Source organism: Somniosus microcephalus, chromosome 9 (assembly GCF_052327205.1).
Source record: "Somniosus microcephalus isolate GS21.2 chromosome 9, FLI_Smic_1.0, whole genome shotgun sequence".
Lineage (NCBI taxonomy): Eukaryota > Metazoa > Chordata > Chondrichthyes > Squaliformes > Somniosidae > Somniosus > Somniosus microcephalus.
The window spans coordinates 237,820,586-237,833,300 of record NC_140995.1 but is presented as its reverse complement, the minus strand read 5'-3'; the positions used below and the strand labels follow the sequence as shown (position 1 = coordinate 237,833,300).

At 45.5% G+C, this 12,715-nt stretch overlaps 1 protein-coding gene across 1 annotated transcript in view; it reads left to right on the top strand.

Moving 5' to 3' along the window:
* The window catches only part of LOC147113152 (dynein axonemal heavy chain 8-like), a 1,456,516-nt gene that overhangs the window by 1,023,605 nt on the left and 420,196 nt on the right, over positions 1–12,715 (top strand). The window contains exons 39-40 of the mRNA XM_085998053.1: positions 6,289–6,392; positions 8,339–8,515. Of these exons, the coding sequence (XP_085854179.1) occupies positions 6,289–6,392; positions 8,339–8,515 (281 nt within the window). The remainder of the gene's footprint in view (positions 1–6,288; positions 6,393–8,338; positions 8,516–12,715) is intronic.

Genomic DNA, 12,715 nt, shown 5'->3' with positions numbered 1-12,715 from the left:
GGGTGGAGATCCAAGGTAAGTTGGTGTGAGTAAGGATGTGCAGGAGTAGGGTAGGGAAGGCAGAGTGATGGGTTGAAAAACAGCGCACAAGTGAACAGGTGTGGAGATGGCAAAGGTGGAAAAGGAACAAACTGATTGGAGGGCCAGCTCATGTCCAGCCTCTGCTGAAAACAAAATGGATTCAAACCTCAGGGGCCCATATTTTAATAGAATGTGTTTTCTGAACATAAGAGATTGCTGGAGACATTGGACAGTAGGCCTAGCAGCATTCAGCCATGGCAGCTGGCGTGGAAGGTAATCCACAACCCGCAGGCGTGACGTTCAAATGCACAGGACCAAAATTCTGCACTGCACTCTGGAACGCATGGTCATTCTTCAACTACTGGCAGCAGAGCCCCCTGTGACAAAGCATGTAATGCCAGGAATAACATCTTTCTGGAAATCTCATACTGTTGCCATCGAGCCCCTGGGATCTGCTCTCTCCTACCTCTTGGACAGACTACGAGTATTATAGATAGGAGTTTCAATCAGTGCAATACAAACGTAACAAAGCTTATGAAAAATGACAGACAGGAAACGTTCTACTGGTCCATCTAGCCTGTCCCATACAGTTGCATCATAACACATACATTCCCCACCTCACTCAGAGCCATGTAATCTCCTAAGCGAGGTGAAAAACCAGATAAAAGCCCAGGCCAATTAGCAGGGAATAAATCCGAAAAATCCTCTCTGACTCCTTTAGGTGATTAAAACTAGTCCAGGAGACCACTCCGGCCCTGCTTAATGTAACCAGGTACCTATCACTTATACAAGAAGATCTCCACCCCAGCCAGAAACAGGTCCAGCTCTCACTAGAAGGAATTCAACGAATCAGCGTTCACCACACGAACTGGTAATCTGTTCCACACGTCTAGTATTTTCTGGGAAAAGAAGAACCTCCTATCATCTAACCTAGTTCTCCCCTTACATAACTTGAGAGTGTGACCCCTGGTCCAACCTAACCTATTCAGTTGAAACAATTTGTCCACACAAACACAGTCTAATCTTATTATCATCTTACAAAAAGTCAATCAAAGCACCCCATATTATGTTCTGAAGAAGGGTTTCGACCTGAAACGTTGACTCTATTTCTCTCTCCACGGATGTTCCCTGGTCTGCTGAGTTTTTCCAGCGTCTTCTGTTGTATACCCCATATTATGGTTAGGCCACAACTCGATTATTGTGTCCAGTTCTGGTCACCACACTTTAGGAAGGATGTGAAGGCACTTGAGAGGGTGCAGAGGAGATTTACCAGAATGGTTCCGGGGATGGGGGATCTTAGCTACAAGGACAGGTTGGAGAAGCTGGATTTGTTTTCATTAGAGCAAAGGAGGTTGCGGAGTGAATTGATAGAGGTGTATAAGATTATGACGGGTTTGGATAGGCTAGACGGGGAAAGGCTGTCCCCACTAGTTGATGGTACAAGGACTAGGGGACACAGATTTAAGGTTTTGGACAAGAGATACAAGGGGGATGGGAGGAAAAACTTTTTTACGCAGTGAGTGGTGAGGACCTGGAATTTGCTGCCGACGGAAGTGGTGGAAGTGGACACACTCAATGTTTTCAAGGGGAGACTGGATAGGCACTTGAGGGAAATAAACTTGCAGGGCTACGGGGATGGAGCGGGGGAATGTGACTGACTGGATTGCTCTACAGAGATCCGGCATGGACTGGATGGGCCGAATGGCCGCCTTCTGTGCCATTATGACTCTAGTGAATGGGTTTTAATCCAACGACAAACCTGGCATTAACATTTCAAAAAGATTTTCCAGACTCGGTGGAACCAATTGTAAGTTTGGTTAACACTGGACCAAGGAGTTTCGCTGGACCGGATAGTCAGTTGAATTTACACAAACACATGCCATTGTGTGGTTTGATTGTTCCAGCCACTTCCTTGGTTAGCATATTCATGAAGCAAGAAAAAGTTGTGTCTGTGGTTCTTATGCTGTTTAATCCAGAGTGTGTATTACAAATTTGTTTTAAAAGTTTCGTCTTTCCTCCTCCTCTCCATTGCTAATCTAAATCTTATGATACAATGATCACTCGTAACCAAGTGTTCTCCCACAGACACTTGGTCGACCTGGTCCACCTCATTCCCCAGCACCAGATCCAGCAATGCTTCCTTCCTAGTTGGACCAGGAACATACTGGTCAAGGAAATTCTCCTGAAAACATTTCAGAAATTCCTCCCCTTCCTTTCCCTTTACCCTAGCATTATCTCAATCGATATTTGGGTAATTAAATTGATATTTGGGTAATTAAAGTTCCCCAATATCACCACTCTATAACTCTTGCATATCTCTGCAATTTCCCTGCAGATTTGCTCCTCTACCTCCCTCTCACTATTTGAAGGCCTATAGAATACCCCCAATAGTGTGATCATGCCCTTTTTTCTCCTCAACTCTAACCAAATGGATTCTGTCCTTGTCCCCTCAAGAACATCTTCCCTTTCCAACACTACAATTCCAGGGAATACCACGTTACTTTGTGTAATCTCTCATAATTTAACCCCTGGAATCCGGGTATCACTCTGGTAAACCTACACTGCACTCCCTCCAAGGCCAATATATCCTTCCTAAGGTGTGGTGCCCAGAACTGCTCACAGTACTCCAGGTGTGGTCTAACCAGGGTTTTGTATATCTGCAGCATAACTTCTACCCCTTGTATTCTAGCCCTCCAGATATAAAGGCCAGCATTCCATTAGCCGTTTTGATTATTTTCTGTACCTGTTCATGGCATTTTAATGATCTATGTACCTGGACCCCCAGGTCTCTTTCAACCTTCACTGTTTTTAGCTTTTCACCATTTAGAAAGTACCCTGTTCTATCCATTTAAGGTCATAGAAACATAGAAACATAGAAACTAGGAGCAGGAGTAGGCCATTCGGCCCTTCGAGCCTGCTCCGCCATTCAACGAGATCATGGCTGATCATCCAAACCCTAGCACCCGGTCCCTACACCGACAGCCATCCCACCCAAGCCCTATCCCCGTAACCCCACGTATTTAATCCCCCCTAACACTAAGGGCCAATTTTTATCATGGCCAATCAACCTAACCCGCACATCTTTGGACTGTGGGAGGAAACCGGAGCACCCGGAGAAAACCCACGCAAACACGGGGAGAATGTGCAAACTCCACACAGACAGTCACCCGAGGCTGGATTTGAACCCGGGTCCCTGGCGCTGTGAGGCAACAGTGCTAACCACTATGCCACCGTGCTGGATCCAAAGTGGATGACCCCACATTTGCTTACATTGAAATCCATTTGCCACAGTTTTGCCCATTCACTTATCAATATCTCTTGGTAATTTTATGCTTTCATCTACACTGCCTACAATGCCACCTATCTTTGTTTCCTCGGCAAATTTGGATATATGACTTTCTCTCCCATTATCTAAGTCGTTAATAAATACAGTGAATAGTTGAGGCCCCAACACAGATCCCTGTGGGACACCACTGGTCACATCCTGCCAATTAGAATACCTGCCCATTATCCTGACTCTCTGGCCTCGATTTTAACTGATTCGTGGAGTCAGGATTGGAGGCGTGCGGGGGGTTAAAGTCCCGAATTCGGGGGTCCCAACACCATCCCGCCCCCAACCCACCTCCATGTAAGTTTCAAAGGAGGCGGGTACCCACCCCGCACTGGGACCCGCCTACCTGAGGCGGGAAGGGATTAGTGACAATTAACTGCCTGTTAACAGGTAGTTAACAGGCAGTTTTTAGCCTAATCCCTATTTTTAATCTTGAACTGTGGGATTCCCGATGGCTCCAAACCACGCAAAGTTAGAGGAATCGGGCCGTCAGGTTGAAGGACTTGGAGGGGTCGAGATGTCGGTGTTCAGGTGAGTGATCGGTGCATGAGTGCAAAGGTAAATGTGCTTGGTGTGTCTAAAGTGTGTAAAGAAGTTTAAATTACCTGTATTTATCTTTTTAGCCTTCCTCTAGGTTTTGGGAGTCCATCATCTAACCGGCACAGAAAGCAGAATGGCTGCGAACTGTCGAAAGTGACAGCCTGCAGCTTTCTGTGCTGGAGAGATTTCTAACTGAGTCTGTGTAGAAGGACTCAGGTTAGAAGTAAGACTGTCAGTGTTTGACAGCTTCAAACAGCTGTGAAACACTGATATTTCATCTGTCAAAACGTCTTGACAGATGAAATTTCAGTCTGTGATATCACCTGTTGCCGGGTGGCCCTTAATTGGCCTGCTGAGCCCGCTGGGTGGGCTCAACAAGGTCAATCAAGTTAAAATCACGTGGATTGGCCGCATCTCCATGGAGGCGGGAGTACAACCCCAAAAGTTGCAGTCCCGCCTCCTTCCCGACTTCTGAGTGAAAATCACCCCCTCTGTCTCCTGCCGCACAGCCAATTTCCTAACCAGGTCACTAATTTACCTTCAATTCCATGGACTTCAAACTTAGTTAACAGTCTCTTATGAGACTTTATCAAATGCCTCCTGGAAGTCCATATAAATAACATCCATAGACATTCCCCTGTCCACTAGTTTAGTCACCTCTTCAAAAAATTCAATCAGGTTTGTCAGTCATGACCTACCTTTCACAAATCCATGCTGGCTCTCTCTGATCAGCTGAAAATTTTCGAGGTGTTCAGCCACCCTATCCTTAATTGTAGACTCTAGCAATTTCCCCACAGCAGATGTTCAGCTAACTGGTCTATAATTCCCTGGTTTACCTCTCTCACTATTCTTAAATAGCGGAGTGACATGTGCAATCTTCCAATCTAAAGAAACGGTTCCTGAATCAAGAGAACTTTGGAAGATTATACTTATGGCATTGGCAATGTGCTCACCTACTTCCTTTAAAGCTCTGGGATGGAAGCCATCTGGTCCTGGGGATTTGTCACTCTTTAGTGCCATTATTTTCATCATTACTGTTACTTTGCTTATGTTAATTTTATTGAGTCACTGTCCCTTATTCAATATTAGTTTCCTTGGGATTTCTGGCATGCTATCCTCGTCCTCTACTGTGAATACTGACGCAAAGTAATTATTCAACATGTCCGCCATTTCCTTATTATCATTGGCAATATCACCGATATCAGTTTTCAAGAGGCCAACATTGCTCCTGGTGACCCTATTTTTTCCTAATATAATTGTAAAAAAAAATTGTAGTGATTTTGATATCCCTTGCAAGTTTCTTTTCATACCCATGAAATTACTCCCATTAATGTATAAATAGTATGTGTGTGCTGTCTCTCTGTAGCAATTTATGTTAGCTTTCCAGTTAATTCAGGGGTTTGAGTAAGTTGGGTCGATTCCCATTGTGTGCTGCCACCTAGTGGCTATTTGGTACCTAGCAACTGCAGTAAAAGCGCAGTAAAGTGCAGTAAAGCACAGTAAGTGCAGTAAAGTAAACTACAGACCTACAGCGGCACATGCTCTGGGAAGTTATATTGTTCCCACGCCTGAGTCTTGGATATTATTTGTCTGTAAGTACTTGAGAATGTTATAGATGATTAGTGTACACTGTATGTTGCAGAAAATGTTTAGTTTGTAACTTTTCTCTGTAAGCAAACTTACACAGCTAGCCGTGAAATGCTCGCTCTCTGTCTAGCTGGTTAACTTGTAGCTGTATTTTGATGCACTATGTACAGGGCTAATTTAAAGAGAATGCCTTCCAGTTTGCTAAATGTATATTCACAGTAAGCTGTGTTTCCACGTGTTTGGTCATTTACATGCCAAATGTACTGTGTTGCTCAGGCATACCTAAATTTGTGTATGCATATCAGTTATGCGCTTGTGTACTAATGTGTGCTTCCATTTCTGTGTTGTATTTCAGTTTTACAATAAGAATCTTTCAGTAAAGCTTTACAAGAAAAGTCAAGCCTTGTGATTTTTATGGGAAGATATCAAGTTGTTAGCTACCTGTCTAGCTCTGCATAGGAACGCGCTGCGAGGGCAGAAAAATGTGTGTCAATCTTCGTTATTTCTAAACTGTAATATTTTCAAGACTGGTGTATCAACTGTACATATGCTAACCTTTTAATTAAGCATTCTCTTTGCATTCTGCATCAGGTCAGAAAGATTGAATGAACCAAACTTTCTATGCTATTCAAGTGGAAGACAGGTTTAAGGTTTTTGTACTGTAATCAACTGTGCTTTCTGGTGTTGTCACTGTGTGCAGTGTGGAAAATATTTCCGTAGCATTACTTCATTTCAGTAAGCACATGCAAAAGAAAGAAACCTTTTGTGAGTTACATCAGCTTTTAATCAGACAAAACACATTATTGCAGGTCTCTCCAAGCTCATGGAAGCAACTGAATCAGTAGCTCTTCTCGCTAAAGAACTAGCAGGGAAAGAAAAGGAACTGGCAGTGGCATCACGCAATGCTGATAAGGTTTGTGTACAATTCTCTTTTAAAATAATCTTTACTTGAAGCAAGCTAGTACAGTCAACTAGTGGCAGGCAATTCCAGCCATCTCATCGAATAACCTAGATGACAACCCCAGCCTATCCAATCTTTCCTCGTAGCTAAATTTCTCCAGTCCATGCACTCCAAGGTCCCTTTGTTCCTCTACACTACTCAGTATCCTATCATTTATTGTGTATTCCCTTGCCTTGTTAGCTCTCCCCAAATGCCTTACCTCACACTTCTCTGGATTGAATTTCCTTTGACACTTTTCTGCCCACCTGCCCAGCCCATTGATATCTACCTGCAGTCTACAGCTTTCTTCCTCACGATCAACCACACAGCTAATTTTTGTATCATCTGCAAACTTCTTAACCATGCCCCCTACATTGAAGTCTAAATCATTGATGTATTCCACAAAAAGCAAGGGACACAGTACTGAGCCCTGTGGAACACCACTGGAAACAGCTTTCCAGTCGCAAAAACATCCATTGACCATTACCCTTGGCTTCCTGCCACTGAGCCAATTTTGGATCCAATTTGCCACTTTCCCTTGAATCCCATGGGTTTTTACTTTTCTGAACAGTTTGCCATGTTGGACCTTGTCAAAAGCCTTGCTTAAATCAATGTAGACTGCATCAAATGCACTACCCTCATCAACCCTCCTTGATAGTTCCTCAAAAAATTCAATCAAGTTAGTCAGACACAACCTTCCCTTAACAAATCCATGCTGACTGTTCTTGATTAATCCATGCCTTTCTAAATGACGATTAATTCTGCCCCTCAGAATTCTTTTCAACAATTTGCCCACCACCAAGGTTAGGCTGACTGGTCTGTAATCACTCAGTCTATCCCTTTCTCCCGTTTTAAACAATGGTACAATGTTAGCAGTCCTCCAGTCCTCCAGCAACACACCTGTAGACAGAGAGGATTGAAAAATGATGGTCAGAGCCTCCGCTATTTCCTCCCGTGCTTTACTTAACAGCCTGGGATACATTTCATCTGGCCCTGGTGATTTATCTACTTTCAAAGATGTTAAACTGTTTAATACTTCCTCTCTCACTATGTTTATCTCATCTAATATTTCGCACTCCTCCTCCTTAACTACAATCATCCTTCTCTTTGTGAAGACGGAGCATTCATTAAGAACCGTACCCATATCTTTCCTCTCCATACATGAGCTTTGTTTTTGGTCTCTAATAGGCCCTACTCTTTCTTTAGTTATCCTCTTGCTCTTTATGTATTTATAAAACATCTTTGTATTTTCCTTGCCAATATTTTTTCCTGCCATCTTTTCTTTCCTAATTTCCCTTTTAATTTCACCCCTGCACTTTATAGAATCCTCTAGGCTTTCTGCAGTATTTAACTTTTTTTGCCTTATCCTACCCTGTATGCCCCTTGACATCCAGGGGGCTGTAGATTTGGGAGTCCCATCCTTTTTCATTGTGGGACCATATTTGCTCTGAACCCTCACTATCTCCTCCTTGAAAGCCTCCCACTGCTCTGACACTTATTTACCTTCAAGTAGCTGTTTCCAGTCCACTTTGGCTAAATCACATCTCAGCTTAGTAAAATTGGCCTTTCCCCAATCGAGAATTTTTACTTCTGATCTATCTTTGTCCTTTTCCATAACTATGCTAAATCTAATTGAATTATGATCACTACCGCCAAAATGCTTTCCCACTGATGCCCCTTCCACCTGTCCAGCTTCATTTCATAAAACTAAGTCCAGAACCACCCCCTCTCTTGTTGGGCTTTCTTTGTACTGGCTAAAAAAGCCAGTTCGGGCAGGACCTTGATGAAAGTTATGGTCATGACTCCAGACTCCCCGGGTGCGCTGCCAGCTTCGGGCGTCGCGCGCCCTGTACTGACCTCCCGTTTAAAATCAGTGTCTTGGTGTCATTAACTGAAGCGCCTCATGTGACATCCTGCAGGTGCTGGGAGAGGTGACAGTGAGTGCTGAAGCAGCAGAGCTGGTCAAGAATGAAGTCCTGCTAGTGAAAAATAAGGCCCAGAAGATTGTGGATGAAATTGAAGTGGAAAAAATTATGGCAGAGGGCAAACTGATAGCCGCAAAGCCAGCACTCGAAGCTGCAGAGGCTGCTCTGAATGTGAGTATCTTGACTAATTGATACAGGAGGGATTTCAGGATCATCTTAAATGCTTTATTTTGCAAATAAAACAAATCAAACTCCCATTGGTGTTGTTAAGGAGACAGTCACTCATGTGCAGCCGATTGTCAGTGTCCATTGTGTCTCATCTGAATCTAACATGGGGTTATTTGCCCTTGATGCTCCCATGTTGTCATTTCAAAAGCCAATCTACCATAATAAGAAGTATTTTAAAATAATAGAAATCAATAAAGTTGTGATCCAGAATAACAAGTAAATGAAAAATTCAAATAATAAATGATAAAATCGAATAGTAAAATTTAAAAATAATCTTTAATGGTTATAATTGAGTTAAATATGGAACTTATGATTTAAAATATGATCAGTAATCTTAAGTTACGAAGTAATGTTAAAATTATCATTTTTAAAATTAATTGCAATGTAAGATGTTTATTTACAAATTGAAAATGTAAAACTTGTAGCTCCAAAAATCTGTGGATCTTCTGTTGATGTCCCATCGTAATGTCAGCAGGACAACAGTGGAACCCACTGCAAAATGACTAGTGCAGATGGGTCTCCGCTATATCTGGGAGTTTCCAATGTGCCTTGTGTTGTGTATGTACCTTTAAGAGAGAACTGATTTTATACTGTAGTACCGGCAGTGACCACACCTGTATATAAAGCCATAGCAGGCTTCTGTACTTTCAGTTTTAAGCTTACCCTCTGTTCAGTAAATACCTGTTATTATTGTTCTCCTGCAGTCCGTGTATTATTGATACGCGGACACTACACTGGCGACGAGCAGGTTCGAACTCACCTGCAGTACTGCATCACCTCACGGGGATCTTTCCCTGAAAAGAAGCTTCTTGGAGGTCGAAGTCAGAGCAACGGGCATCGACCGCGGGCAACCGCCCAGGGATCCATCGGAGTTTGGAGAATTGCAGGGAAGGCTGTGGAGAGCTGGGCTTGGCTCCCCAGTCAAGGTGTTCCAGCAAATCGTGCTGGTAGCAGGTAGTGCGCTGACCCTTCCGGACTGCGGCGGGCTCGAGCTCGATCGAGCGGCTCTGCAAAGGGGCCGTGCAGCGTCGTTGGGAGGAAAAGAAAGAGAGAGAGGGTGGAGCGCACAGGGCGCGGTCGGTGCTCAAGAACCGGGCAGCGTAGAGAAAATAAAATGAGGGGAAGGAAAAGTGAGATGCGCCGAAGCCGCGAGTCGCCGCCATTACCCTGTAGAACACTAGGAGCAGCGTGGCAGCAAGGGGAAGAAGGAAAAGCGCGGGAGGCACCATTTTAATCCATTGGGGAAGAAGAAAACGCGCGGGAGGCGCCATTTTAAACCACCCAAGATGCCGAAGAGTGGCAATATCACTGCTTTCGACAACGAGGTAGAAGACTGGACCACGTATGTGGAAAGAATTGAAGTGTACTGCAAGGCAAATGAGGTGGCCGATGGAAAGAAGGCGTCGGTATTATTAAATTTGATGGGCGCGAGAACGTACGGCCTATTGCGGAATTTAATTACCCCAGCTAAACCAATGGAGAAAAGTTTTGAAGAGATTGTTAATATCTTACAGGAACACCTAAACCCTACACCGCTGCTGATAGCAGAAAGATTCAAGTTCCATAAAAGAAACCAGCACAAAGATGAGAGCAATGCTGACTATCTTATGGAACTACGCAAGTTATCGAAGCACTGCCAGTTCGGAGCAGGACTGGCAGACACCCTAAGGGATAAGTTTGTCTGTGGGCTCCAGAGTGAAGGAACCCAGAAATGACTACTTTCGGAAAAGGTCCTGACGCTAGAACAGGCTTTCAGCGTGGCAGTATCCTACGAAGCAGCAGCATGGGGAGCTGCGGAAATACAACAGAAACCACAAGAATACAGCGCTAACGAAATGGCATATGGAGCAGAAAAGTGCTATCGCTGCGGCAGAACAACCCATGATCAGAAGGACTGTTGGTTTAAGGACAAAGTATGCAGGCAATGTGGGAAAATGGGACACATAGCAAGAGTCTGCAGGTCGGGAAAGAAAACCAGCACTAAAAGAACTACTAAGGAAAAGTACAAGAAAGTAATAAAAATGACAGACAGTAGTTCAGAAGATCAGGAGAGTGATAATGACTCCGGGAGCAGGAGACTAAGTCGTCTAAAGTTACACAACGTGATCGCAAAGGAGGATCACCGAACCATTTCGGTCACCCTCATGATAGCAGGGTCCCAAGTAAAGATGGAATTGGACACAGGATCAGCCCTAACTGTCATGAATCGACGAGACTATGAGCGGCTATTCTCACACATACCCTTGAAGGACACGTCCATTGTATTGAAGACATACATGGGGCAAAAAGTCTACCCCAGAGGAAAAATAAGGGTGCCAGTTAAATACAACGGCAAGGAAACACAGAAACTGTATCTATATATACTACAAGATGGAGGACCACCATTATTGGGACGTGAATGGATCCGAAAAATACAATTGGATTGGCATTCCATTCAGGCGCTAACTGTGACTGACAAAAAGGATGACGACGTCTGTGGTAAACCACTTTTATCGTTCACTATCGTTACACTATGGTTATCACTGTTTATATCGTTACACTATGGTTATCACTGTTTACACTGTCGTGTCACTACACAAGGTCACCTCTTGTCACGCCGTTATACCTGGGCTGACCACAACTGACTCCGCCCATGGCTCCGCCTGCTTGCCCAGGTATAAAGGTGGTCGACTGGCTGGTATTCCTCCTTGTTGGACCCGATCGCCCATGAGGGTGGGCTCTGTTATTTAGCCAATAAAAACCTATAGTTACTATCTTAACTCGTCGCTTTTCATTGGATGAATTGATAGGTATATCAATTTTATTGGCTAAATTTTGAAATGAGTGGATCGGAGCAGCCAAACGACCAGCCAAACGGCCAGCTACAACAGCCACAGCAGCCGGCCTGGCTGCGAGCCCTCCGACCGCCGTACCTGGATCTAAACCCACAGGCAGCGAACTCAGCCCTCGACTTCAAACACTGGCTGAGCTGTTTCGAATTCTACCTGGGAGAATCCGGCGTGCCTCCGGGATCCAAGCTAAGAGTTCTGACCGCCCAAGTGAGCCCTAAAGTATTTGCAATCATCCAGGACCTTACTACATACGAGGACACCCTTAACCTGCTGAAAGAGCAGCACCGGAGCCCGGTAAACTCTATGTATGCCAGACATCTCCTAAGATCCCGCTCGCAACAGCCAGGAGAGTCTGTAGATGAATTTTTACGGGCGCTACAAACACTCGGCAGGGACTGTGACTTTAAAGCTGTAACGGCTGCAGAAAATACTGAAGGGAATATCCGCGATGCCTTCGTGAAAGGCCTTCGGTCCGACTACTCACGGCAAAGACTGCTCGAATCAAAGGACCTCGACCTGAATACAACTGCAGCCCTCGCTCGCTCTCTGGAAGTGGCCCATCGAGACCTCGAGGCGTATTCCAGGTACTGTGCTGCGCGACCCTGGGACTCCGGCCCGACCCCGGCCGCAATACCCCTCGCACCGCCGCCTCTGGGACCTACCTCAGCGTCGGCGTCCCAGAACCGATCGGGACCGCCACCCCCGGTACCGGCTGCAACATCGGAGCCCCGCGATCGGGCCGCCGGCTGCTTCTTCTGTGGCCAGGCGAAACACCCGAGGACGCGCTGCCCTGCAAGAAACGCAACTTGCTCCGATTGCCACAAGAAAGGCCACTTCGCTAAGGCCTGCAGGGGGAGAGCCACAGACGCCAGCAGTGCCTCATGCGAGTTGTGGGGGCGGCCATCTTTCATCAAGGCCACAGATGCCAGTATCCCCTCGTGTGTGTCGTGGGGGTGGCCATCTTTGATCAAGGCCACCGACACCAGCAGTGCCTCGTGAGTTGTGGGGGCGGCCATCTTCTCCGCCATTTTACTCAACCTCGTGGGCGCCGCCACTTTGTCCACCACACTCGACCGCCACCTTGTCTCCAGACCCGACCACCACCTCACCCGCAGACTACAGCAGCTCGCTCAGCCATACACTAGCCTCCGTCACACTGGACCAAGCTCGCCCGCATCACCTGTCCAAGTCCATGATGGACATCAAAGTAAACGGCCACGCCACGACCTGCCTGTTCAACAGCGGAAGCACGGAGAGTTTCATCTATCCAGACACGGTGAGCCACTACTCCCTCACTGTCCGGCCAACGCGC